This window comes from Pongo abelii, chromosome 19 (genome assembly GCF_028885655.2).
Source record: "Pongo abelii isolate AG06213 chromosome 19, NHGRI_mPonAbe1-v2.0_pri, whole genome shotgun sequence".
Classification (NCBI taxonomy): Eukaryota; Metazoa; Chordata; class Mammalia; order Primates; family Hominidae; genus Pongo; species Pongo abelii.
The window spans coordinates 11,854,800-11,879,725 of record NC_072004.2 but is presented as its reverse complement, the minus strand read 5'-3'; the positions used below and the strand labels follow the sequence as shown (position 1 = coordinate 11,879,725).

The window sequence follows — 24,926 nt, the reverse complement described above, 5'->3', positions numbered from 1 at the left end:
GCATTTAATTTTAATGGTCTTAAAATTCAAGTGTAGAAAATAGGACTTGTTTTATTAATTGGAAAACTTCTAAAGATTGTTGGAACAACTTGGATATATGAATCAATCAATTTTATGGAATCTCAATACAAATGTTTTTGATGAAAATTTGGCATCTGAATTGAGATGAGCTATAAGTTTAAAAAATATTCACCAGATTTCAAAGGCTTAGTATAAAAATACAAAATATCTCAGTAATAATTTTATAACAACTGCATATTGAGATAATATTTTGGCTGTATTGGCTTAAAGAAAATATCTTGCTAAAATTAATTTTATCCATTTTTTTTTTTTTTGAAACAGAGTTTCATTCTTGCCATCCAGGCTGGAGTGCAAAGTGATCTCAGCTCCCTTCAACCTCTACCTCCTGGGTTCAACCAATTCTCCAGCCTCAGCGTCCCAAGTAGCTGGGATTACAGGCATGTGCCACCACACCTGGCTAATTTTGTACTTTTAGTTGAGACGGGGTTTCACCATGTTGGCTAGGCTGGTCTTGAACTCGTGACCTCAGGTGATCCACCTGCCTTGGCCTCCCAAAGTGCTGGGATTACAGACGTGAGTCACTGTGCCCAGTCAATTTTATCCATTTTTAAAAACATTTTTTAAAGTTTTTAAAAACATTAAAAATTATAGAAAATTATAGAAATTTTAAAATTTAAAATTACTTAAGTGGTTTGCATTATATTTCTTTTGGACAGTGCTACTCTAAAGTGTGTCTAGTCATTTGTATCTTAGGTAGCCCAGGAAAATGGATGGTTTCCACTTCTCTGCATTTATTTAATCATTCTTAGGCATTTTGTAACTTTGTAATTTGGGTTTCTGTTGTGAATGGAGTACCCCCTTATTTCTTCCCCAGTATATTATTTCCCTTCTCATTCACCAGATTGGGCCCAGAATGACAAATAAAATTAAATAAAAATCAAATTACAACTTTATTATTTAGATCAGAGATTGGCAAACTACAGCTTGCAGGCCCAATCTGGCCCACCACCTGTTTTTGTCAATAAAGTTTTATTGGAACTCAGCCGTGTCCATTCATTTACATACTGTGACTGGCTTTGGCAGAGTTGAGTAGTTGCTACAGAGTCTGGCCTACAAAGTCTAAGTGGCCCTCATAATTGTTATGGAGTGAACCGTGTCCCTCCAAAGTAAAATATGTACTGAAGAACGAATCTTCCGGACTTGTGAATGTGATCTTATTTGGAAATAGGGTCTTTGTAGATGTAGTCAAGTTAAGATGGAGTTACCAGTGTGGGCCCTAACCAATATAACTGGTGCTCTTATAAGAAGCAGAGAGACAGGGACTCACAAAGGGAAGACAGCCATATGAAGACGGGAAGATGGTGATATTTACTAAGTGGCCCTTTGCAGAAAAAGTGGGACAACTCTTGATTTAGATACAGTCCTAAAGTTGGTTAAAACAATACAGGCTCTGAAAAAGAAGTTAGAAAACTATCTTTGAGCAATGGTAGCATTAATGGAATGAGCCTAGAATTTCCTGAGATGACTTCTTTGAAGGGGACAGCAGGTATATAAATAATTAAATTCTAGGTTTTAGTTATAAAGTAAAACTACTTGGATGGATATCGAGGGAATCATGCTAAATGAGCACACCAATCCCACATGGTTATATTCTGTATAATTCCATTTATGTAACATCCTTGAGATGACAGAAAATTATACAAATGGAGAACGGATTCGTGGTTGGTAGGTATTGGGAACTGGGTAAGGGAAGATGTTGTTGTGGTTATAGAAGGCCAACATGAGAGGTCCTTGTAATGGTGGAACTTTCTGGATTTGTATCAACGACAATTTCCCAGATGTGTTATTGTACTATAGTATTGCAAGATGTTACCATTGTGGAAAACTGGGTACAAGGGATATCTCTGTATTATTTCTTAAAATTGCATATGAATCGTTGTCTCAAAATAAACCATTTTAATAAAAAAAAAAGAGAAAGAAAGCCAGTCATATTACTTTACTCTTCTACTTCTTTGTGCTACTAAACATCTATAAAATGCAATAAACACGGGAGATCATAAACAAGATTCATCTTATGTAGATGCTATTCCTCATATGGCGCTCAAACCTGTCATGGGTGTTCACTCAACTGCCCGCATGGAGTGCAGGCCTGGACTCTGGAGCGAGCTGGTGTTGCCTCGCCCAGCATTCCCTACCAGGCATTGTGTCAGGATCTGTGAATTGCAGGCATAGTATCTACTGAAAGAAACTTATAGTTTGTGATCTTTTCAACACTCATAGAATTCCAGCTAAACTAAGCTGCATGACATGGAATGAAAATAGGCTCTGCCATCAGACAGACCAAAAATTGTGTCCTCGGCTTCTGGTAAGTGTGGGACCTGTTTCCTCCTATGTCAAATGGCAACAAATAATACCTATCACCCAGGTGGATATGAGAATTAAATAAGGTAATGCATTTCCAAGGCATTCAATAGATAAGAGCTGTTATTAACTGCTGAGCATCCCAGGCTGAAATGCATTCCTGCTTTGAGTCTGAGTTAGGATTCAGATGCCTGAATACAGCGCTGGCATCTGCTGTTTTATGGAAATGCTGTGGCAGCCTCTCCACATCAACCCCAGGGACTCACTGAGGAGGCCATGTTCCAGCCTTAAGCCCTGGTAGGTGAAAAGCAGCTCAGCTGACTCAGGGGAGCTCATGGGAACTTCCTGTTTCCTCACACCCTGGAGGCAGAGCCCTCATACACCAGCATGCACCTGCTTCTTCTCTGCAGGCTCAGGAAAGATGAACTCACTGTGGGGACGCAAGGAAAGGGATGCGCCTATGTTTAACACAGCTCCATGCCTGAACTCCAAAAGAGAGCCCTGCTGACTTCATGGGGACCAGTGTCAGAGATAAACTCTGAGAGATGAGAGCTTGGCTTTTTTCTAGGGGTCAATACTGACCTTGACGGCTCCCCACGCCTGATGGGAGAGGAACTCCACGGGGCTGGCGGTGCCCGTCTGCATTGGAGATCGAAGCAGGAAATCCAACTCCGCTGCATTGACTTCTCGGTTCATGAGGAGAATCTGCAATGTGGAGAAATGACACTGCATTTCTTTAGCTTGTAGCCAGAGTCCTAGAAATCTTAGGGGTTGTCACTCAGTATAATTATTACTGCCTCTAATACTAGTTTGCCCATCAATTTTGGTTGTTTAGTGAGGGGAGAGTGGAAGGAGGTGTATATTCACACACATTACTACTGTGTCCCTCTATTTTCACCCCAAATATCAGAGTGACTTAACTGCACACAGCGAGTGACTATATCTTGGTTAATAAGCATTTATTACATATCAATCATAAATGCCATGGAGAATGTGTTTCTGCAATCTAATTGAGCAGATGACACATACAAATGACATGATCTGAGGAGAATGTCAAAATGACGTATGAATCTGTGGCAGCTAGAAATGCGGATAGGAATCCATAATACTAAAGGAGTTACAGAGTAGAGGAGTTACCAGCAAGTGAGGGGCAGAAAGAAACTAATTTGACTAAACTTTCTATAAGTAGTTTATTTTCTTTTCTTTAAGTTCTGGGATACATGTGCAGAACGTGCAGGTTTGTTACATAGATATACATGGGCCATGGTGGTTTGCTGCACCTGTCAACCTGTCATCTAGGTTTTAAGCCCTGCATGCCTTAGGCATTTGTCTTAATGCTCTCCCTCCCCTTTCCCCCCATCCCCCAACAGGCACCAGTGTGTGACATTCCCTGTGTGCATGTGTTCTCATTGTTCAACTCCCACTTATGAGTGAGAACCTGCGGTGTTTGGTTTTCTGTTCCTGTGTTAGTTTGCTGAGAATGATGGTTTCCAGCTTCATCTATGTCCCTGCAAAAGACATGAACTTGTGCTTTTTTATAGCTGCATAGTATTCCATGGTGAATATGTGCCACCTTTTCTTTATCCAGTCTATCATTGATGGGCATGTGGGTCGGTTCCAAGTCTTTGCTATTGTAAATAGTGCTTCAATAAACATACATGTGCATGGGTCTTGGAGAAGCTAAGAGATGGGGATATTTTCACAGAAGGGAAGATGTTCCATGCAGTAGGAAATGGAAACAGCAGAGGCTTGAAAGGGGAATTAGTGAGCTGTGTACAGAGGAGAGAAAAGCCTTTGGCTTAGTTTGAGCTCATGATTCACACTAAGAGGTGGGGCCCACAGTTTTTTTTTTTTTTTTTTTTTTTTTTGGCAAAGGCCAAGCTGTCATCTGGGCTGGAGTGGGGAATACGGGGGGTGAGAGGGGTGAGGCACAGCAACACTCACCCATGAACTCAGGCAGGCCCTGAAAGGTGCAAACAGAGTCAGCACACAAGTGATGATGGGATATCTGACTTTTGGAATTGGAAATGGCCTTCAAGATAATTAATCTGTGCTCCCAATTTACATATTGGAAAAAGTCCCAATTCTAAATGATTACAGGGACATGTAAAAGGAAGTAAATTAGGCTGGATGCAATGGCTCATGCCTGTAATCCCAGTACTTTGGTAGGCCGAGGCGGGTGGATCACCTGAGGTCAGGAGTTTGAGACGAGCCTGGCCAATATGGTGAAACCCCGTCTCTACTTAAAATACAAAAAAAATTAGCTGGGCCTGGTGGTGCACATCTGTAATCCCAGCTACTTGGGAGCCTGAGGCAGGAGAATCACTTGAACTGGGGAGGTGGAGGTTGCAGTGAGCCAGGATCACACCACTGCATTCCAGCCTGGACAACAGAGTGAGACTCCTTCTCAAAATAAAAAAAAGGAAGTAAATTTTCACGGTTTTTTGATGTTGAGAATAACTAGAAGACAAAGGTTTCTTCTTAAAGATGCAGCAACATTGGAAATCCCTGCTTCCCAAACCCTTGAGAACCAATGTTATTGAAAACTTTCTAAGGCCAAGGCTGCTACAGCTGTGGAAAGACCTATGCAATTTCTTATCCCAGGGGATGGCTGCATCAGTAAACTTGCAATCTAAAGGTAAATAAACAATGATGGATACTCTACCGAATTTCTTACAGCATTTCAAAAAGCGTCTAGTTATTGGTATGGTTTCATCTAGTTTCATCTTCAGTGCCAGTTTTGATTGATTGGTAGTGGCTGCTGGAGGGCTGTGCTGAGGAAGATCTTAGATCTTCCAGGATCAGCAAGAAAAAGTACAATGATGGATTAAGTATGTCTGCCATAAGTGGGAAATGGTGGGGGCAGATGCACACACCATATTGGACCTTCTTGTCTGATGCCTCTATCCAAAGACAGATAGTCTGGACATGCTGTGGAAAGTGATGTTCAAAGAAGAAAGTTTCTTAACACCTGCTGTCTGGGCACTAAAAATAACCTGTTTTCTGGAAACTTCTTCAATCCACTTTTACCTGAAAGGTGAGCTGGGCAAGGTAGGTCAGCTTATCACACTCAAAGAGCCCGCGGGTGGTGTACTGGTACACAGAGAAGGTTATGCTGTCTATTAGGTTGGCCACCCGCTCCCTGAGGCTTTCGTCAGGAGCAGCCCTCTCCACAGCCTTCTGGAAGACGATACTGAAGGCCTGGGGACAGAAGGCAGGAAACTGGTAAGGTACACAAGCCCTCTTACTATACACTAGTGGTCTTACCTGCGAAGAATGTGATAGTTTTCCAGCCCATAGAAATTTTTTCCCAAGGCCAGGCACGGTGGCTCATGCCTGTAATCACAGTGCTTTGGGAGGCCAAGGTGGGCAGATCACCTAAGGTCGGGAGTTTGAGACCAGCCTGGCCTACATGGTGAAACGCTGTTTCTACTAAAAGCACAAAAATTAGCAGGTGAGGTGGTGCATGCCTATAATTCCAGCTACTTGGGAGGCTGAGGTGGGAGAATCGCTTGAACCTGGGAGGCAGAGTTTGCAGTGAGCCGAGATGGTGCCACTGCATTCCAGGCTGGGCGACAGAGTGACTCTGTCTCAAAAAGAAAAACAAACAAACAAAAAAAAACAAAGAAATGTTTTCCCAAAATATCCTGCCAAGGACAATGGTAACGAGAAAACATGCTATTATCTTTTCTTAGTTTGCTCATGTGAATTATTACATAGCTATAAGCATATATACCTCTGCAGTGATAAGACGAGTCCTTGCAAGCAGGCGCCTTTCTCATGAACCCTTCCTGCAATGTGGGGAGCATAGCCTGCTTTGGTTACATCTTCTGAAGTACACATTATGTGTATAATCTAATATAAAAATCATGTGACTCAGTTTCCCATTGTTTTAAACTTAGATAGTGACTACTTAAAAAAGTAAATATTTGGAATGTTACATTTTAAATGTGATATGAATAGAACAAACAATGAAAGAAAATAAAAACCAAGGCCAGGTGCAGTGGTTCATTCCTGTAATCTCAGCACTTTGGGAGGTAGAGCTGAGAGGATCACTTAGGCCAGGAGTTCAAAACCAGCCTGGGCAAGATAGCGAGACCATGTCTCTACAAAAAATTAAATTGTCCGGGCATGGTGGCACACACCTGTAGTTCTAGCTACTTGGGAAGCTGAAGCGGGAGTTTGAGGCTGCAATGAGCTATGCTGGTGCCACTGCACTCCAGCCTGGGCAACAAAGTGAGACCCTGTCTCAAAATAACCTAAGAAACAAAACAAAACAAAACAACAACGACAACAAAAACAACAAAAAACAGAACAAAAGAAAATACAAGCCAATATATAATTGGAACTTTTCAATTTTGGGTTATGCAGATTTCCAGCCTTTTCTCTATTTTCCTTTTGTGTCTTCAATAAGAAAAAAAAATCTTAAGTCTTTCTAACACCACCAAGTATTTGAACTTTAATGGAAACTAGATAAGATTTGAGTCTCAATATCTCTTCATTTGCAAAGTAGGAAAATGTGAATTTCTCTCTCCCTTCCATGGTTCCAGGGTGTTTCTTGTTAACAAAGGCTTTGCAGCCTTTCTTCTTTATTTAGTTTTAATGATCTTTGCAAAATCTTCTGCTCATGTTCAACCCAATCCATTGTAATGGTTACCTTCACTTGATAGATTTTAGATAGGAAGAATAGCTCATTAGAGGCTGATAATGTCCCCCAGCACCACAGAGAGCAATTTGGGAAGATTCCAGAACAGTTTCATAGAGACAGAGTGGAACGCTTTCTCCTGGCAGTTACTATAGCTTTTCCCTAAAGCTCTCTCTTTATCAAAATAACAGTAATCAGTAAAGAATCTCTATGTTATTTAAGTTTAAACAAAGTGATTTACAATTCAGGAAAAGATCTAAAGAAAATTAAAAACCTAGGTACATTTAGCATTTTCTTTACATTAAACTAATTTTGGCTCTCTTTTTCTTTTCTGTCCTAAAACAAGACACAAAACCCAAAAAGCTTCTTCCCCTTACTTCTGGTGTCAGAACAGCTCTGGTGCTGGGCCTGATCCCACTTCAACAGCATCTTCCGGAAGGTCCCTTCTCCTGCCCGTGGGGTCTTATCATTGACTCAAACTACCCTCATACATACTCATCAGCTTTTGTAATTTTTTTGTAGGGCCCTTATCTATTGCCTCGTATCTTTGGTATTTTTCAAATACCAGGCCTTACTCACCTTCTTATATTTCCCCAAATCTAGCCCATCTCTTCACCTACAGTGAGCACTAAAAAATATTTGTCGGATGGATGACTGTGTCCTGCTACTGCCTAAAAGAACTTAGGCAAAGTATGAGCAAAGCTCTAGGCCAAGGGTATCAAACTCAATGGCTTCAGGGGCGGGGTGTTTAATACTGAACAGGGAGGCATAAGGACTGTGGCAACACTGGAGGCACATGCCAGTCTAGGGGGGCAGCATCCCTTGGCTCCAGCAAAATCGCGCCACGTGGGATGTGAGCTCAGTGTTGTCAATCTTCCAAACCTTCATGAGAAGCCATAATTTGGAACTTACATAACTTCTCCTCATTTTTAAATGTTGGCAACCAATTAAAGTACTTGAAAAGCCCTCCAAGGACCAAAGAAAACAGGACAATAGGCCCTTGGGCTTCCGATTTGAGACCAATGCTGTGTTATTTTTGCCTCTGCCTATCTGATGCAAGCTTCTTCTAACTATTTTGAGAAGTGTTATTCCCCCAGCCATGTCTCTCTGCAGAATGCACACAATACAGAAAGCTGGGCCTCCCATCAATCTGCAGGAGACCCCAGTGAGGTGTCTTTCACTCTGAGGCACCCTGTGAATGTGTCTTATTAACCTTTGCCTTGCCTTTGGCTAAATCTTGAAGAAAAACTACTTCACTGCCACTTAAGTTCCATCTTAATCACGTTATAAACTTCCAAGTTCAAAACTTGGCTGTTGAAGAGTTTTTGCATGTGTAAACACACACACAAACACATTTTAATATATTCCTGCTCAAAACAATTTTGAAAGCTGGGATGAATGGTTCCTGCCACGTTGGCCTATGTGGGGTTTCCACATTCTGAGAATGCCTCTTCTTTCTCTGCCAGGAAGGGGAACTGTAAAATCCAACCCCAGACAAAAGCCAAGGCCGTGGAAACTACAGTGGCCCATTTTTCTTCAAAACAGAGAAGACTTCTAAATGCATTGTGGTTTCGATATTTTTGAACACCCTTACTTCAGCTACTTATCATGAAGCAGTTAACCTGTTTTTAATGATCAGGTTGGTCAATGAACAGCTGTTTTTGCAATTCTTAATATCAGTATGGTGACCCAAACTCCATCTCCCCTACTTTAAAAATGGAGTTTCAGAACTTCCTATATCAGGACACTGTTGCTGCGAAACATCTTACAACATGGTTTTGAACACAGATTGTCATGGGCCTCATTTAATTTCTTGTTTTCAGAGAGAGTCACTGTGGTAGGCTTCTGATGGGTACCTATAGTCAATTTCAACTACTCTTGGAACTAGGGAGGTGATCCTGTGGTTATTAGGCTTATCATGCCAACTTTTACGCTGTTTTAAAATATTTTTATAATTCTTTCCTATGTTGCCTTAAACTAAATATGAGGCCAAGTATTGGGTTTCTTTTAAAAACATAAAATATGGGTTTGGGTGCAGTGGCTCACGCCTGTAATCCCAGCACTTTGGGAGGCCGAGGCGGGCGGATCACGAGGTCAGGAGATCGAGACCATCCTGGCTAACACAGTGAAACCCCGTCTCTACTAAAAATACAACAAAAATTAGCTGGGTGTGGTGGCGGGCACCTGTAGTCCCAGCTACTCGGGAGGCTGAGGCAGGAGAATGGCGTGAACCCGGGAGGCAGGGCTTGCAGTGAGCTGAGATTGTGCCACTGCACTCCAGCCTGGGCGACAAAGCGAGACTCCGTCTCAAACAAACAAACAAAAAACCATAAAATATTATAAACACAGTTCATCCAATCTGCAGAGACTCTGAGTTACAATAAAAAGATTGGGAAATGATTAAATGCCATCTTCAATCAAATGAGACCCAGGAACTGGAGGCCTTCTGATTTCTCATCTGCTCATCACCATCCCCACCATCTAGGTCTTCACCTGGTGGTTTAGCTGAAAGCACTCCACAGATCCTAAGTGTGTGCTCTCTCTCTCTCTCTCTCTCTCTGTGTATGTGAAATCTCCATGTGTCTATATACATGTGGTCTCTCTCTCCTATTTCTCTGTGTGTATATGTATGCATGTCCTCTTTGTTGGGTCAAACCAAAGAAGTTTAGAAATGCTTCACTACCTCCTAATGCCTCTTCAATTGTGGTCTTTTGGTGAATGCCCTAGGGGAGAAAGATGTACTTCCAGAGATGCACTAAAAATTTATAGGTCTTTATTTTTTCATGAGTAAGATAAGTTTAGTCAGCACTTACAGTTTGCTAACATCTTTGGTTTTAGGAATATTTCAACAATCATAAGGCAGGAGCTTTGGGGATATTAGGGTCATAAGAAAACTAATTTAAAGTTGGTGTATTATTATTGCCTGCTTTGGACTTTAATCAATACAAGTGACACATTTGATTGTCTATTATATTTTAAGCTCTTTGGGGACAGAGATCACTTCTCAGATTTCTTCGGTATCACCTTCCACACATTCAATAAGCATAGTACCTACCATATCATGTGTGCCTACTGAAAGAATGAGCCAAGACTTGCTGTGGTGTCCTGTTCTGTTCCAGTCAAAATTACCCGTGAGTCATGTAAGACCCAATTAAAGAGATGAGGATGGTAAGAGATGTCTGAAGGTAACATAGCTGCTCTCCTGGCTTTGATCTTACAGACCTGCCATAGCTAATGATCTTACATGGATAAGCTCTCACAGAGAGCTGCATTGGCAATATTACACTGCTTTATTATAATCAGGCAAGAAACTCCAGGTGTAAGTCACCTTGAGAGAAAACTGGTACATTGGATGGATCTTGCTGAGGTCGTTCATGATGAAGTAGAGCAGTGAGGCCCTGGCAGCTGCTGGCCGGTAGTGCTCTCGGGCCTCGTTGATTTTCACTTCGGTCACCTTGGCCTCCTGGACCTGTTGGAAAAATAAACAGCTGCCCACTGTTCCAACCAACCAGGGCTTCCTGAGAATCATTTTGGCCCCTCTGTGTGAGTAGACGTGTGTCTGCTTAGGGGATGGCGTGAAAAGGGATGGGGATGATGGGTAGAAAGTTGAAAAGCTGCTATGGTATTCCTTCCTAGAACTTGGATGAGAAAGGAGATGGTAAACTTCTAGTGCTTTCAGAGGGTGAGGTGTCAGCTCTTCCACTTGGGAAGTGTGAGCCATGAAAGCCTCCACACTCCACCTCTAATGAGAAAGATTTCATGGAAATGCAAAAAAAAAAGTATGACTCAAAAATGAACTGGAATGCCAAGCAGTGGAAATCCAGGGAAAGAAACATAGTATAGTCTTCTTTTTTCTTAATTTTTATGAAATAGTTCATATGTAATTTCACGAAGATATCTTTCAATGGAATATTCTATTTTCAGAAAATTTCTTTTTTTGTTCGTTTGTTTGAGACAAAGTCTCACTCTTGTCCCCAGGCTGGAGTCCAATGGCATGATCTTGGCTCACTGCAACCTCCACCTCCTGGGTTCAAGCGATTCTCCTGCCTCAGCCTCCCCAGTAGCTGGGATTACAGGCACCTGCCACCATGCCTGACTAATTTTTGTATTTTTAGTAGAGAAGGGGTTTCACCATGTTGGCCAGGCTGGTCTCGAACTCCTGACCTCAGGTGATCCACCTGCCTCAGCCTCCCAAAGTGCTGGGATTACAGGCATGAGCCACCGCACCCGGCCAGAAAATTGCTTATGACAGGTAAAAATAAGAAATGAGACCTCAGGATCAGGAAGACAGATTTCTGTTGGACTCTGCCTCTAAATGCAAACCTCAGTATGCTCTGCCCTTATGCTCCAAAATAGAGGAAAGTTACTGATAATTTGTGGGAGCACCACAGGAAAAGGCAATGATCCTTATCGAAGATGTTCTCATAATAAACAATTACAAACTGCAGGAGTATCACAAAAGGGAACAATCAGAAGGTCCCTTTCCAAAACAAAACAAAACCAAAAACACCCAGAAGGATTAGCATCTCATGAACTGAGAATGACTGAACAAACTCACCATTAACAAAGTATGTTTTAGAGCAGTGGACACAAAAGGAAGCATAAAACATGGACATTATGAAAAAGAACAGGCATGTCTGGAAAAGAACTAGCTAGAACTTCTAAAAATAAGAATATAGTTATTTAAATTTAAAAAGTGTTCAGTTTAAATAATAGACTGGAGCTGAAAAGAAAATCAGTAAACTAAGAGAAATCTTAGGAAATTGTTACAAAAGCAACTCAGAAAGAAACAGAGATGGAAAATATGTGAAAGAGGTTCATGATCTTTGATGTCCATCAGGACGTAGCGCAATTTTCCCAGCATGGTTTACACAGCCCTATACAATGGAAACTCAGGCCACCTTTCATGCCTCATTGCCAGTGACAACTTCCAGCTCCCACCCCCTCTATGTTCCAGTTACACTCAAGGGAAGCACCTCCTCCCTTTCACCCAATGTGGGTTGAGTGTTCCTCCTTTGTGTGTTCACTGGTCCCTGTGCTTTCTTGACCTCAGCCCTCAGCCCTGTTTTGTAACTGCCTGTTTACTTGTCTTTCTTCCTTAGAGGGCAAAGCCCTAAAAGCCTAGGATTATGGCAAATTTCTTGCTGTATCTCCAACTTTCATCATGGATCTTAGAATACAGTGGCCTCAAGTAAGTGTTCATGAGGCGAATAAATGAGAAAGAGAGAGAAGACAAAAAGAAAAGGAACAACAAAAGGAAAAAGAAGCTTCATACAACCCTCGGCACACAGCAGGTACTCAATAAGTGTTCATTGATTTTAAAGAAAAAGATAAAAAAAAAACAACAGATGAAGAGGTGGGGAGAAGAGATCAGTATGCTGCATCCCATCCTCTGACCTACTCTCTTGATGTAAGTTGGGTCTGTCTCCCCAGCTCTCTTATCCAGGGCAGTGACAGCTCTACCATAATTACTTTACAAACTCTCATGCCCCCAACCAGAGATACGAAGGACATAGATAACTGGTAGTGGAACCTGGTGGTCACATCCCTGCTGTTGACCCAACATTCGGCTGACTCTTCCTCCTTTCAATCTCATCACTCCAACTTCAGCTGTCCATCACCCCAGAGTGGGTATGACCTGGTTTATCTGTCTCACCCATCATTGCTTTTCATATTTCCTACCTTGTCTCTACCTAGAACGAAGTCTTTCATATTTGGAGAAATCCCAATAATCTGGCAATAAGCATCTTCCCTCAAAGGTATATTGTTCCTGGACACTGTTACAGATATGCTCTGTCCTGCTCAGGGCCAATATCTCCAATGCTCTTCTGATCCAAGCATGAGACTGAGACTGCAAAAGGCCTTGTTGGAGGTTTGGTGGTATGCTGGGACAGAGCAGGGGGTGGGCACCTTTCCCATCACACCCCGTCTTCTAGTCCTCACAGGGGGGACCAAGGGCCTTCCAAACATTATAAAATAAAGGAAGCTACACACAGTAGGGTACTGTGTCATCACTTCCCAGGATGATACAGTTTTTGAGAGCTGAGTTTCCCAGGAAGTCATTGAGGTTTTCTCATTAAGATCAGACTTGTGAGATTCTGCGGTCCGGTGGGTTTTGTCAGGATGCAATCATGCCCAAACCAGTTGGCTTTTCCAGCAGTGTGATTCCTTAGCTTCAGGGCAATTCCACACACTATCTGAGGTATCCATTTTGAGCTACCATTCCCTGCGCAGAACACCAGGCCCTGCAAAGGCTTAAGTGTTCATCAACTGTGGATGGAGTTAAGACATCAAAAGTATTTTCCAGAAAGTAGGAACTACATAACACAAGATATATGGGGTAGTCACTTCAGGAATCCTGCCTAGGTAGACTTTCTAGAAGAACCTTGCTAAGACAGAAAAGCCATGCGTTACTTTGACTTTTTTCTAAAAGTCAGACTCATTGTCTAAGAGGAGAGAAAATTGTAGGAGGACCCCAGCCTAGGCTGCCTTCCCAGACTAGCCAGAGGAGTTTTACCTTTTTCTCAACTTCGGCAGCAGTCTGCTTGGTGATCTCCAGGTTTTCCACCAGCGCTGTTTCTCCCAGGAAGTTCCCAGAGGCGGAGGAGAGGCGAGAGAGAAGACTGTCTTCCAACGTTTTCAGGGTAATTTTGAATCCATTCTGCTGCTTTGTGAGATCGGACTGCAAATATCAAGCAAGAGACAGTCAGGTGCAGATGCCCAGGGCATCCTGCTCTAAGGATACGTCTGAATAGGGCGAGAGTCCCTTGCCTTAAAGATAGTAAATTGGAGGCAGAATAGCAAAGAGCTTCAGACCATGAGCAGGAGACAAGGAGTCAAAATTGGTGCCCAACTGTACAATATTCTGGGCTCATGACCTTGAGTCAGTTTACTCTCTTTACTCTTCTGTAATCCCAGTCCCTACTTGTAGGATTTCTGTGCTATGCTTAATGCACAATGGGCAACACACTGCATTATCAGTGTTCACTAAATGGAGCTTATTTCTGCGACTAGAGGGTTAGGGTCCAGTTTTAGTTCTCTGGAGAGTTCTCTCTATTACCAATTTACTTTAATGAACAACTCTCCTATGGCTTACTTAAAAAAAAAATCAGCAGAATCTGTCTTCCAGTTTAGCCTGTGTAAAACCATGGCAGACTGTATAAAAGCTTTCTCGAGGCTGGAGTGGGGTGCTGGTATCCAAGCGGATCTCATCTCATCCTCTCTTACTGCTCTGTATCCTAAAGCACTAACTTCAGGCAGCTGTAGTGTCTTTGCCCTTGTACAGCCTTTGGATCCGTGGGAAGAACAACCTTCCTGTTGGAGGTTCCAGCCACAGCCACCCTGACCTTTCTTCTGTTTCTTAAAACCACATATCTTGATCCTGTCTTAAGACCAGGATTTGCTGTTCTCTGTGCTGGGAATGCTCTATGCCCAGAGGCTTTACAATTATTTAGGAATTAGCTCAGATGCCAACTCCTCACAGACTCTTTTTCTGACCACCACTGTTTAAATTTGCCCTCTGGCTTTCCAGTATTACCCTGTTTTATTTTCTTAAAAATTCTTATCACTATCTGAATGGCATTGTTTATTTGTTTACATTGCTGTTTTCTGTGTTCCTCCACTAGAGTGTAGATTCCATGAAGGCTGGGACATGGTTTTCTTTGCTCACTGCTGAATCCTCCATACCTCAAATCCTGCCTGTTACAGAATTGGTGCTCCCTAGGTATCTGTTCAATGAATGAATGATTGCAGGAAGCGGAGTCCCAGGGAGCCCTGAACTCAATCTCTCATGCACTGGAATTCTGCCTCCCAACCCCACCATATTGTATAATCTAATCACATTTAAAGAGAGGACAAAAAGCACGTTATCTGCTATGGATTGAATTGTGTTGTCCTAAAAGTCCTATGTTGAAGCCTTAACTCCCCACGTGACTATATTGGAGATGTGGCCTTTAAGGAGGTAATTAAGGTTAAATGAGGTCTTCAGGGTAGAGCCATGGCTTTCTTTGTGTGCAAAGAAGAGGTCACGTGAGGTCACAGTGAGAAGGCCACTGCCTCCAAGGCAGGAAAAGAGGCCTCACCAAAAACCAACATGATCGCAGACTTCCAACTTCCAGAATTACAGGAGAACAAATATGTGTTATTTAAGCCACCCCGTCTATGGTATTTTGTTATGGCAGCCCAAGCTGACTAAGACATGACCCTAACATTGTTGGACCTAGTTCTGTTACCCTTGTAGAATTTCATTCCGCTTAGTTCTGGCACGTGGACCTGTGTGATCAGCAGCACTCATGTTCATGCCAGGCTCTGCTCTTGGTCATAGGAGTGTCCAGCCTCCAAGCTGTTTTTTTTTTTTTCTTTTTTTTGAGACAGAACCTCACCGTATTTCCAGGCTGGAGTGCAGTGGCACGATCTTGGCTCACTGCAACCTCCGCCTCCCAGGTTCAAGAGATTCTCCTGCCTCAGCTTCCTGAGTAGTTAGGACTACAGGCTAGTGCCACCATGCCCAGTTAATTCTTATTTTTTTTTTAGTAGAGATGGGGTTTCACCATGTTGGCCAGGCTGGTCTCGAACTACTGACCTCATGATCTGCCCACCTCGGCCTCCCAAAGTGCTTGGATTATAGGCATGAGCCACCACGCCTGGCCTTCAAACTGTTTTTGCTTCTGTTCTTCAGCTCACCCACCCTTCTTTTCCCAGTATGGTATTCCCAGGTTGCTACATGGGGTCGGCAGTCTTCCAGAGTCTAGCAGAACCCACCTGACTTAATCCAGGAAAAACAGCCCCCCTCCGCAACCTCTCCCAGAGTGCAGTACACTGCAGGCTCTAGTGGCAGAGCATTTTCTCCCTTCTGTCCTCACCTTCAGCTGCTCCAAGTCTGGCCTCTCCATGCTGACCACAGCAGCCAGCAACTGGTCCTCCAGGCCATCCCTGGTCACGGTAAAGTTGATCAGGGTGGCCTGAGCCTGCAGCTCGGGCTGGTAGCGAGGATTAGCCAGCTTGGTGTGGAGGATGAGCCGGAACTTGGGATTGTATTCACATTCTTTGTCTCCAATTTTAATGAATCTGGAACATAAAGGCTCATGTGAAGGTGAGGTGCCTTCCTGCAAAATTTGGTTGGGGTCAGAATTTGAGATTTTTTTTCAAACAACATTGCCATATTCAGATGGATTCCTCCTGAGTATGTCTAGGATGAGCCCTGGGATTATTTTTTGCACTAATGTTGGGAACAGGTGTGGAGGGGGATAGACGTTTTCCCATGGCTGTCATGTTTGGTTCTGTACTGTGCAACTCTAGGAAGAGCCATGCCTGTTCTGTCAATGTAGTTTAGTACATTATGAACAATTTTCAGCAGATGGCAGTGAAGTGTCTTGAGGAAGGTGAACCAACCACCTTGCAGTTTCCACAAGGTGCTTTATATGCCAGCAATAGGGCTTACTTTTCCTCATGGCTGACAGGGGAATGACATCTATGGGTGAAAATGATTAACCAAGTAAATGAGCACGACTTGAGGACAGTAAAGGCAATGATGGCCCCAGCAGTGGGTGAGGCTCCTGAGTCAAGCACCCCTTCATGATAATTACTCTGCCCCTCATACGAACCCATTGCCCATCTCCTTCCTCTCTTTTCCTCTCCACACCACCCCCTGCTTTGCCTTGTGCTTGCTAAGCCCTCATCATGAGCCAGCACTCAAAGTAGCAGAGACTCATTAAATGGACAAGGAACCGAGTTGTCAGAATTCAGATGACTGGCTTGTATAAGATGCTCATACTTAAAAGCCAGTCTGCTTTTTGACCGATTTCCTTCTCAAGTTTCTCCAAAATTGTGCACTGTGGCCATTTAGAAGGAAGTCAATTGGGACACTGGCTGATGGAAGCAAAGTTTCTTCAGGAAACTTTCTCTAGGAAACAAAGGCCACTAAATAGAGCTCTGCTGGAAGAAAGAAAGGTGGATGTGCTGCAGGGAGCTACTTGACATGAACCGAAGACAGGAAATTCTAGGAAGAGCAGACCTCTTCATGATTCTAACTAGGGCCATGAACCAGCTCCCCATGAAGGGTCAGCAACACAGCTGAGTCTTACCGTCCTTTTTTAATGACTTCTCTCCCAAGCAGGGGTCCCAGAACAGGATCAATGGACTCCTCTAGATTTTCAATCAGCACCACAGCTCCAGCTTCCAGGGCCTGCTCTATGATTTGAAGGTAGCTGGGGAAGCAAGTATGAGTCCGGGAGTATGAGACTGTGGCAAGCTATGGAGTCGAGACCATTTAATGAGACAAGCGTGGCCTCTAAGACATGGTGGTATAGTTGGAGGCATAGCTATTTGGAATGTTTTCAGTGGCCACATTTTTTCCCTATGTAAAGTTATATTTATGTGATTCTACACACTTTTAGAAATAGGGAGACATTATAAAATACAAAAAAGATAATGAAAACCATAATGTGTCTTTAACATTTTGGTGTATACTGTGTATATTTGAATATATTATATTATCAAGTTTAGCTTTGATAGTATTAGATTCATATGATGGTTTTGTTTTATAACCTGTTTTTTTAACATAAAATATATTGTAGTCATTTCACCATGTCATTAAATATCCTTCCATGTAATTTTAAATGACTGGGTATTAGGCCATATTGATACACCTGAATTTATCAATCAATTAACAAAGATCTAGGTTACTTTTAACTTTTCAGTGTTATGTAGAGTTTAATAAATATGTAAATAGGTTGATTTTCTTAAAGTCAATTTATAAGACTGATATAATACAGTTCAAATAAAGAATAACAATAAAACTTTATGGAACTCAACCAAAGATCCTACAGTTAACCTAAAATAATACAGTGAGGCTGGCAAGGAGAAAACCAATAATGAAGAAGAGGAGGGACTCATTATCTAATACTAAATATTTTATATATATCAACAATATAGATGTGTAGAAAGAAGGCTTAAAGGACAGCATATACCAATAAGTTGGCAGTGTTTTTGAAAGATGAATTATAGAAGTTTTTATTTCTTTATGTTTTTTATAACTCCTAACCCGCCCTCTCATTTTTTTTTACAGTGATGATACATTACCTTTGTAATGAGAAACACCACAATAAATGTTACTAAATATAAAAGTAAATAAGAGCTGGTGTGGTATTAGATACATAGAAAAGAATAATTACCCTATTTAATAAAATAATTTAATATATAGTAAAATGACATTTCTAATTAATTCAGGAAAGAATGGAAAACTTAATATTTGGTATTGAAACAATAGCTATCCACTTGGAAAATTAGTCTGTACCACATATAGTAGCTTAAACTATTTAAATTGATTGGATTTCCAGGTAAAAAGAAAACTCAAAAAACTTAAAAATGGGCCAGGCCTGGTGGCTCATGCCTGTAATCCCAGAACTTTGGGAGGCCAAGGTGGGACGATTGCTTGAGGCCAGGAGTTTGAGACCAGCCTGGGCAATATAGTGAGACACTCTCTCTACAAAAATCTAAAAATAGCAGGGCGTGGTGTTGCGCATCTGTAGTTGCAGCTACTTGGGAGGCTAAGGTGGAAGGACTGCTTGAACCCCGGAGGTCGAGGCTGCAGGGAGCCATGATTTCACCACTGTACTCCAGCCTGGGTGACAGAGTAAGACCCTGTCTTAAAACAAACAAACAAACAAACAAACAAAAAACTAAAAACTAAAAATGTAGGTGACTATTTTAAAAATTCTTGGAGAAAAAAGACTCCTCTAGGCATCATTTATAGAATAAATGGTTGACAAATCTGATCAAATAAAAAACTAAAATAAAATGAACTGTAGTAGGTAAAACCTCACAGAAGTAAATTAAAAGACAAATGAGATGAACAAATTTTCATTCATATGAAGAAAGAAGACTATACATATTACATATAATGCAACATTTGTATTCAAATAATATACAACAAATCTAGAAAACCATTCAACAGGAAAGTAGTTAATGGACATGAACTAAGAATTAATTGAACATATTTATTAAGGGCCTACAATGCATTCGGCAGTGTTTTAGACACTAGGGACACTGCAATGAGCAAAAAGAACATACACCTGTCTAAAATGCATTGTTAGTCAGCTGGGAAAGAATATTTTAATTAAAGTTTCGGGAGAAGGCCAGGGTTGGATTACTACGTGACTGAAGATGCAAATAAAAATATATCATATTGGCCGGGCACGGTGGTTCACGTCTGTAATCCCAGCACTTTGGAAGGCTGAGGCGGGTGGATTACCTGAGGTCAGGAGTTCAAGACCACTGGGCAATATGGTGAAACCCTGTCTCTACTAAAAATACAAAATTTAGCCAGGCATAGTGGCACACGCCTGTGATCCCAGCTACTCAGAAGGCTGAGGCAGGAGAATTGCTTCAACCCAGGAGGTGGAGGTTGCAGTGAGCCGAGATAGCGCCACTATATCCACATATATATCATAGCATGCCTTGGCATTCACTTCTCAACAAAGTTTGCTCTATAAGATGGATGCATTATAATATTTAATATTTGATTTGGTTAACTATTATTTTTAACATCATGTGTTCAATTTGAACAGCCCCGAGTGATCTGGACCTCAGTGCATGCATGCTTGGGACATGTGGCCAGAGCAACAAAGCTCACTTTGAGTGGCTGTTTGCTAGAGTGGATAAATCTTGGGTTTCTAAGTGAGGATGACCCAGGTTCAAATAGTGCCACCATTACTTTTTTTTTTTTTTTTTTTTGAGACAGAGTTTTCACTCTTGTCCCCCAGGCTGGAGTACAGTGGCGCGATCTCGGCTCACTGCAACCTCCGCCTCCTGGGTTCAAGGGATTCTCCTGCCTCAGCTTCCTGAGTAGCTGGGATTACAGGCGCCTGCCACCACGCCCAGCTAATTTTTGTATTTTTAGTAGAGTCGGGATTTCACCATGTTGGCCAGGCTGATCTTGAACTCCTGACCTCAAATGATCTGCCCGCCTTGGCCTCCCAAAGTGCTATGATTACAGGCTCGAGCCACTGTGCCCAGCTGCCTCCATTACTTTTTAAACATATTTATTAATTAATATATTTAAATTGTGGTAAAATATACGTAACATATATTGTGTGCCGTCTTAATGTGTACAGTTCCATGGCTTTAAGTACACTGTTGTGCATCCATCACCATCATCCATTCACAGAACTGTTCTTGCAAAACCGAAACTGGCCGGGTGCGGTGGCTCACTCCCAGCACTTTGGGAGGCTGAGACAGGCAGATCACAAGGTCAGGAGTTCGAGACCAGCCTGGCCAACATAGTGAAACCCCGTCTCTACTAAAAATACAAAAAAAAGTTAGCCAGGTGTGGTGACGGGCGCCTGTAGTTCCAGCTACTCAGGAGGCTGAACCAGGAGAATTGCTTGCTTGAACCCGGGAGGCAGAAGTTGCAGTGAGCTGAGATCGCACCACTGCACTCCAACCTGGGTGACAGAGTGAGACTCCGTCTCAAAAAACAAACAAACAAAAAAACAAAACAAAACCTGAAACTCTGTACCTGTGAAACACTAACTCTCCATTCCCGTCTCCCTCCCGCTCCCTGGCAAACACCATTCGACTTTCTGTCTCAATGAATTTGGCTACCCTGGGAACTTTGGATGAGAGGAATCATACCACATTTGTCTTTTTGTCACTGGCTTATTTTACTCTGCATAACACTTTAAAGATTCATCCATGTTGTGGCATGTGTCAGAATTTTTTTCCCTTTTTTTTTAACTTCAATTTTATTTTATTTAAATTTTTTTTCTTTGAAAACATTTTTTACTTTTAATTTTTATGGGTACATGGGTGTATATATTTATGGGGTACATAAGCTATTTTGATACAGGGATGCTATGCGTAATAACCACATTATGGAAAATGGGGTATCCATGTCCTTAAGCATTTCTCCTTTGTATCACTAACAATCTAATTATGCTCTTTTAAGAACTGTTTTCCTTTTAAGGCAATAATATTCCGTTGCATGTGTACATCACATTTTGTTTATCCATTTATCTGAGTTCCCTTCACCTTTTGTCTATTATGAATAATGCTGCTATAAACGCAAGTGCCAAATTTCCATCACTTTTAAAATGGCGAACTCCCCAGGGAAATTACTTAACTTCCGTGAACCTCTGCTTCCTCGGACGTGAAATGGAACCAATAACCTTACTGGTTATTAACCGGTTGATTACTAACCTTATTAACTGTGTGGATTAAGGACGGCATTTGAGATAAAACCCCTAACACCAAGACTGATGCATATCAACCTCCTAATGAATGATGTCTGCCTCACTTCCTCTTCCCCATTGCCCCATCCTGTTTCCCCAGGTGCCCTGATGACATAGAACAGGAAGAGTACTGAAACCACAAGGCTAAAATGAAGGGAGTCATGAGGGATGCTGAGGCCCAAGCCACTGAAGCCTGGTGGGTGCTGGCCAGACATTCTCTGTGCCATTTAAGTCCCTTCACATGGTAACTTTCCCACAGGTAAGTACGAAGCCACATGGCAGGTACCAAGGGCTCTGAAGGTTTCATAACTAACTCAGCTGCTCCACGGGACTTACTGAAATGTACAATTGTGCCTCAGGAGGACAGTTTTGTTCTTTCGATGTGGCTCTAGGGCAGAGGTAGAAATAATGGGTAGAGGAGAGATAAGGGAGGCAGCTTTGGCTAAGTGTGAGGAAGACTTTATAAAGCACAGAGCTATGTGACAATGGGATGTGAAGTTTGGGGAGGAAGTGTTTAAGGGACAATGAAAGGATGAGCTCCAGGGATGGTGAAGAAAGGACCCCAGAATGGGTCGAGAGGTTGTGGTACATAATTTCTCATGTGGATGAAAAGCAAAGACTTAGTACCCAGGCATCTTTCATTGAGATGTTTGCTAAAATGGAAGGAGAAACATGAGAAGCCTGATGGAGAGACCAGGAGTGTACAAACCATTCACTGGGGCTTAAAATCTGCTCATGATCTATACATTTTCCTGCACAAATGGCTAAAGTGGGAACTTTTGTGCTCAACCACTTACCCTTTCTGACCAATCTGCGTGACCTGGAGATCTTCACCATATTTATTCTTGATCCATTTGATGCCTTGTAGCTGAGGGTCAACAATGAGTGGCCAGCGCTCACAGTTGATGAGAATGGTGGCATTCTCCACGGACATGCGGTCGGCTGGGAGGCCCTCGTTCTGCCAGGCAGCCACGTCAGCATCATCCATCAGCATCCTCAGGGGATCCAGGGCCGGGGTGACTGGAATGGGAGTCTGGTGAAGAAGAAACACCACCCCACGCTCAGAACAGAAGCAGACATTCTCAGCTGGGTGAATGCATAGTTACTCACCAAATGACACAACTCCTTTAAAAGCAAGATCAACGTCCCGCTGAAGAATGCTTTTCTGGCTGTGTGATTATTTCTGGAAGCAGGTTCTATTAAAGTCCTGATAGCTTTATTTTTTTTTTCTCTCCATGGATGAATAACTGCAGAAATTCAGCTCGTGTGACTGATTCTTTGTTTTTCGGTATCTTTACCTAAGTCAAGTTTCTACTAGATTATCTGTATTTTAATCTATGACCTCCTACACACTCTCACCCATGTTAACAGTGTTATTTCTCTGCTATATGTCTGTGTTTTTTGTGCACGCTTCATGAACCAGAACCAGGTCCCATGCCTAGTGGGTTTGCTCCTGTCTCCACCAACCGGCACAAACCACTCTTTCCTCATGTCTGTTTCACCAGCTTGCAAGAGGCTGGATGGGTTTTCTTTTCCTCTTCCCCAAACACCCCATTCACTTGCAGGACTCTTTCTTGCAAACTTGCCTGCTGGTGCCTGTGGGGAACCTGGCGAGTATTTATCGGTCTGAGAACTTGACTGTGGCTTCTCTTATGCCCCTTCAGGGCTCCTGTGTGTGCCCCAGACACTTCTTTTTCTTCTTTGTTAGCCTTTCCCTGCTCACTTAGTTCTTTTTTTTTTTTTTGAGATGGAATCTTGCTCTGTCACATAGGCTGGAGTGCAATAGCATGATCTCAGCTCCATGCAAACTCCACCTCCCGGGTTCAAGTGATTCTCCTGCCTCAGCCTCCCTGGTAGCTGGGATTACAGGTGCCCGGCACCAGACCCAGCTAATTTTTGTGTTTTTAGTAGAGACGACGTTTCACCATGTTGGACAGGCTGGTCTCGAACTCCTGACCTCAGGCAATCCACCTGCCTCGGCCTCCCAAAGTACTTGGATTATGGGCGCGACCCACCATGCTGGGCTCACTTAATTTTTTTTTACAGGCAATCTTTTTCATTGATGACCCATATATATATTTTTAAATTAAGGTAACATTGATACAAAATAAGTTAACCATTTTAAAGTGCACAATTCAGTGGCATTTAGTCTATGCATAACATTATGCAGCCATCAGCTCTACCCCCAAAACATTTCATCACCCCCAAATCCCATACTCATTCGACAGCCCCCCCCGATTTCTGTCTACCCCCAGGTCATGGAAACTATGAATACGTTTTCTGTTCCCTTGGATTTTCTTATTCTGGATATTTTACTATAAATGAATCCTACCATGTCACCTTTTGTGTCTGGTTACTTTCACTTAGCATAATGCTTTCGAGGTTTAGACAAATACCCTTTTAACTCCTTCATCTCACTCCTCTCTGAAGTTTGTTTTGCCCAATTATCCCAGGGAAACCTCTCCAAACCATCTCCCATCCTCTTAATTGTATCTACCAAGGGCACAAATGACCAGTACTACAGTATCCAGCAAACCTCTGAAGGGAAATCAGCCCCTTGGGGATTCTTATCTGGGACCAGAATTGTGTTCCAACATATTTTTTCCCTTTGTAATCTCATGCATTCTATTTGACGTGCTCAAAAACATTATTCTGAGAAGGAATCCGTAGGCCTCACCAGACTGCCAAAGACGTCCATGACACAAGAAAGCTTAAGAACCCAAACAAAGCCAGAAAAATCCTCACTAAGCTGCTACTGAGCTCCTCATCTTCATTCACTCAGTTAATGATGGTTCCTTCAACAATTTCCTTTTTCCAAAAGTGTTTAGGATGAGTCAAACAGCTGCTTTATTTTTTATTTGCTAGCATTTTAAAAACTACTGTTCAGCTAATTGTCAGGTGAGCAGGGTTTTATGAGCTGATCTGAGACAACAGTGATCACTATAGAAAGAGTTTTTGTTCTAAGGTTCTACTTACAAATAGATCTGGAATACAGCTTTTACCTTATTTTGTGAAATTTGGGGCTGACTTTCACCCTCACTGACGTTTTTTGTTTGTTTGTTTGTTTTTTGAGACGGAGTCTCGCTGTGTCGCCCAGGCTGGAGTGCAGTGGCGCTATCTTGGCTCACTGCAAGCTCCGCCTCCCGGGTTCATGCCATTCTCCTGCCTCAGCCTCCTGAGTAGCTGGGACTACAGGCGCCGGCCACCACGCCCGGCTAATTTTTTATATTTTTAGTAGAGACGGGGTTTCACTCTGTTAGCCAAGATGGTCTCGATCTCCTGACCTCCTGATCTGCCCGCCTCAACCTCCCAAAGTGCTGGGATTACAGGCGTGAGCCACTGCGCCCGGCCCACCCTCGCTGACTTCTATGAGCCTAATCTCCTCAAGTGGACTGGGAACTTGCCAAAGGTATGCCGGTCTTGAACGTTTTGTGTGCCTCCTGTATAGTGGAGTGGTAGGACACGCTAAATACATAGGGAGTATTTGTGGGTTGCTATAAGTGATGCGAAAGTGCCAAGAAAATATTAGGACTTCTGATGCTCGGGTCCAAGTACAGCTTTGAATCCCCTTTAATGGGAAACCAGTATTTCTCCACTTAGTTACATTGCAGGGGGTGGGGGGCGGGTGATGTAAAGGGATGGGTTGGGAGTAACATCCACCTAGCCACACG

General features: G+C 42.5%; 1 protein-coding gene across 2 annotated transcripts in view; it reads right to left on the bottom strand.

The window, feature by feature from the left end:
* Nucleotides 1–24,926, bottom strand: part of DNAH9 (dynein axonemal heavy chain 9) — a 382,482-nt gene that overhangs the window by 79,424 nt on the left and 278,132 nt on the right. For both annotated transcript variants that reach the window (XM_024235511.3, XM_054535462.2), the window contains 7 exons: nt 22,053–22,288; nt 17,110–17,232; nt 15,889–16,093; nt 13,545–13,709; nt 10,356–10,496; nt 5,413–5,583; nt 2,965–3,087 (listed from right to left, as the gene is read on the bottom strand). In XM_024235511.3, the coding sequence (XP_024091279.3) occupies nt 2,965–3,087; nt 5,413–5,583; nt 10,356–10,496; nt 13,545–13,709; nt 15,889–16,093; nt 17,110–17,232; nt 22,053–22,288 (1,164 nt within the window). The remainder of the gene's footprint in view (nt 1–2,964; nt 3,088–5,412; nt 5,584–10,355; nt 10,497–13,544; nt 13,710–15,888; nt 16,094–17,109; nt 17,233–22,052; nt 22,289–24,926) is intronic.